The 4,001-nt window shown below is 34.1% G+C and overlaps 2 protein-coding genes across 2 annotated transcripts; both read right to left on the minus strand.

Annotated features, from left to right (window-relative positions):
* Positions 1-1,260: 1,260 nt before the first annotated feature.
* Positions 1,261-1,812, minus strand: LOC127902331 (putative pentatricopeptide repeat-containing protein At1g12700, mitochondrial). Its single transcript, XM_052441198.1, has one exon. The coding sequence runs from the start codon at positions 1,810-1,812 to the stop codon at positions 1,261-1,263; it is 552 nt and encodes a 183-aa protein (XP_052297158.1).
* Positions 1,813-1,882: 70 nt separating this feature from the next.
* On the minus strand, positions 1,883-2,590 carry LOC107176200 (pentatricopeptide repeat-containing protein At3g22470, mitochondrial-like). The gene is made up of 2 exons (XM_052441199.1): positions 2,383-2,590; positions 1,883-2,298 (listed from the first exon to the last, which is right to left on the minus strand). The coding sequence occupies exons 1-2, from the start codon at positions 2,588-2,590 to the stop codon at positions 1,883-1,885; spliced, it is 624 nt and encodes a 207-aa protein (XP_052297159.1).
* Positions 2,591-4,001: the final 1,411 nt, after the last annotated feature.

Consider the following 4,001-nt stretch of genomic DNA (forward strand, 5'->3'; position numbering starts at 1 on the left):
ATGAAGCCCACAGCCTCCATTATGGGTCCAATAGTAAGGTAGATTAGTATCTTGCCCCAAATTAGATGAGCTGCCTACAGGAGATATTAATTAGAACTGGCTACTAAATAAAACTTTCCTAAAGGATAAAATCTGCCGTAAGACTCATTAAAACTGTCTTGTGGTAGCTATTTTATTTGAGAAATATAAAAAATTGAAATAATAATTATACACTCAACTTAAGTTAGTTAATATCCTCCTTACGAAGTTCTTATTGATTAAACTTAAGAGGCTAAATTAATTGGTATTTTATTATTATTCGATATGAGATATTTAGCTGATAATAATAATTTCCTAAGTAGACTTATCTAATTAATATGAAAAAAAAAACTTATTTCCAAGTAGATATAGTTTATCAACATTAATAGGCTTCATACATCTCTTACTCCTATGGCTTTGTTCTCAATTATTTACTTCTGAAAAGAATGAAAATATAAACTCAATTATTTATAAAACTTAAACATCAATCAGATTATTACCCTAAATTGTCAATTTGCAACACCAAATAACCAAAGTAAATAGGAAAAAAAATCAATTGCTTAGGATTTCCCTGCAGGAAATTAAATAAATACCATTTGCACCAAGAGCTACTGTCCCAACTTCAAGAACACGGAGGAAAAAGAAAGAGAGAGCATAGAGCGCATATATATATAAAGACAACTTTAATTCAATAACTTATTCTACAACGAAATTTGGTACAATTTAAGGCTTCTCAATGATATAAACTAAAGTGTTCCAAGTAAAAAAACCAACAAAATGTCGTCTTTCTTAATAAGTTGCCACCATATGCATCAATTATTTGTACAACTTAAACATCAATTACATTATTTATCAATACATCAATTTGCAACATCAAAGTAAATGGGGGGGGGGGGGTTGGGAAATCAATTGCGTAGAATTTCTGGCAGCAAGAATGTTAAATAAATAGCATTTACATCAACATCAAGAGCTACTGTCACATTCCACAACTTCAAAAACACAAAAGAAAAAGAAAAAGAGGGAGCTTATAGTAAGACAACACCTGAATTTAATTAATTAACTTATTCTACAATGATATTTGCTAGGCTTCAAGGATTCCAATGATACAAACTAAGTGCTGAATGGAGTGTCAATAATAAAATGTGTAAATCAATGAAAGCCTGTGCTTCAATGTCATGAACAGGCAACAAACCTTTGGATTTTCTAAACGAGGTTGTCCCTACGAGCTAAATAAATTAAGATTCATCTTGTCAACTTACTCTCTTCTTGGTTCCTGGACAGGAATGATGGAAGCAAATTCATACATTCATGACAATTTCCATCCTTATTGAGCAGCTCTTCCAATATGGAAACAGTAATTTCATCTGGCTTCACGTATCTCTTCGCCATTTTGTGAAGAAGTTCAATTGCTTTTAAGCATTCACGAATCTGAGACAAACTATGCAAAAGTGGATTAAATGTTAGCACATTTGGAGCACAACCTTTTTCTTCCATATCTGGTAACAAATCACATGCTTTCTCTATTCCGCCTTCTATACAAGGTCCACAGATCATGACGGTATAAGTTACAACATTTGGCTCTGGGCCATATCTGGGCAATTTCTTGAATAGCTCCCAAGCACTACGAAGTCTCCCTGATTTACACAAACCATCAACAAGGCAATTGAAGACGGTGAGGTCAAGTTCAAACTTGGTTTTATGTAAAGTCCGAAACAATTCCGCTGCCTCCAGAATACAACTATTCTTGCAGAGGCCATCAATAAAATTTTTATGAGTGTGAATGAGGGGAAACATCATCAACTTTCATTTCACCAAACAGTTTTTGTGCTTGTCCGACCTCACCAACTGAGAAAAGATGAGTTAACTAGGTGTTATAAGAAATAACATCTGGTCTAACTCCCTTAGAAATCATTTCTTCATAAAGACTCAAAGCTTCCTCCACCTTCTCAATTTTACTGTAACTGTTGATCAAGGTATTGTAGCTAGAAGTATCTGGTATACATCCCTCACTTTCGATGGAAACAAATAACTTTCTCGCATCATCAATTCTCCCCATCAAACAATAACCATCGATTAGAGAGCTATATACAACCACATCTGGGATAATTCCCCTGCTCTTCATATCCAAAAATAATTCTTTTGCCTTATCTACTAACACATCTTTACAGAGACTGTTAATTATACTGCAATAAGATAGAACATCAGGATGACAAATAACACCCAATTCACCATTCCCATTAACCAGTTCTTCATGTAATTCAAGTGCGGCACTCGTATTGCCTGATCAACACAACCCATTAATCAAATTCCCAAATAAATCCACACTAGACTGTAATCCTCAATCCAGCATCTCAATAAACAAACCTTTGGCATCCTCCCAATTAACCGCACAGCAATAAACACGAATTAGAGAGTTATATACAAACGCATCCGGGTAAATTCCCCTACCCTTCATATCTAAAAACAGCACCCTCGCTTTGTTTACAAACCCGTCTTTACAAAGACCGTCAATAATACTAGCATAACATATTACATTAGGCTGACAAACATCACCGCATTCACCGTTAATCATTTCTTCAACTAACTTAAGAGCCACGATACAAGTTGCTAGTTCGACACAACCCACGAATCAAAGTTGCGCATACAATCACATTAGGCCTACAATCAAAAGCAACAAACTTCTTAAACAACCTAGACGCCTCTGTAACTTTACCCTGCATGCACAATCCTCTAATCAAGCAACCCAAGGTCACAACGTCTGGGCTAAAAACCTTCCTCAAAATCCTTCCAAGGGCCACAAAAGCATCAGAAACCCATTCATTTTGCAAAAGCAATTCATCAAAATGTTCAAACTAACAAAATCTGGCAACAATCCAATCGAATTCAATCTCTCGTAAAGACAAATAAAATTAACATAATACTTTTTCCCAGCTAGTGCACACAATAAAGAATTAAACGACGGCATAAATGGAGTGGGCTGCATATGAATCATGTAATTAAAGAAGCATAGTGCGTCGTTGAGCTCAACCTCACCTGATTTACAGTTCTCACTGAGATATTTAAGGAGTTTGGTTTTCTCTTCAACAGTTGATACTGAGTTCGAATGCAAAGAAGAGGGCTCATTTTCAGAATTTAAAGATATGGGCTTTTTGGAATTTCGTAATGAAGATGAGGGCTTAACTTTAAAAGCTGTCCTTGAAGTTGCGGGTGAAGAAGATGGCATGAAAAGCTTTCAAAACCACTGAAGCTTCTTAATTCTGGGTGAAACAAACCGGGTTATTTTGTCTCAGGTGGTTCGGGCGAACGTTGAAAAACCGGATGGATCCGAATAAAGTTTGGGCCCTGCCTGTTCTTCCTAATCGGCATGTTCAGCCCAACTCTCAGCATATTCAATTTACTAATTTTTTATTTTTATTTTTTAAATTTATCTACTTTTAATTAAGTACTTATTAAATTGTTCTAATGAGTCATGATTTGTATTAATAATATAAGTTTTAAATAGATTTTGGTAGGAATTTGGGATTTCTAATTATTTAAATCTTAAAAAGTGTTTCATTATTGATTTCCAAAATTCTGGTAATGCATGGTTTTTTAAGGAGAACAAAGAGTTGCATTTATTCCCAGCATACCAATTAATGAACCAGTTGATTTTTTTTTTTCCTTTTCCTGATATATACACATCCTTAATAAAATATACACTATTTTTTTTTCCTTTTCCTGATATATACACATCCTTAATAAAATATACACTATCAAAATTCGTAATATCTCTTGAAACTGAAACTGATCGCTAAGCTCCCAACAAGGTAGTGGCAGAGTCCAATTTCTCAATCAAAGTCGATTAAGTTTGCCATATATATATATTCTTTTAATATCCAAGATCCTTTGCACATGTAAATTAGATCTGATTAAAGAAATTAATACTAAAATGAAGTAAATGATAATCTACTTAAGATGAATCAATCGATGGAAATTCTATTAGA

Source organism: Citrus sinensis, chromosome 5 (assembly GCF_022201045.2).
Source record: "Citrus sinensis cultivar Valencia sweet orange chromosome 5, DVS_A1.0, whole genome shotgun sequence".
NCBI classification, from domain to species: Eukaryota; Viridiplantae; Streptophyta; class Magnoliopsida; order Sapindales; family Rutaceae; genus Citrus; species Citrus sinensis.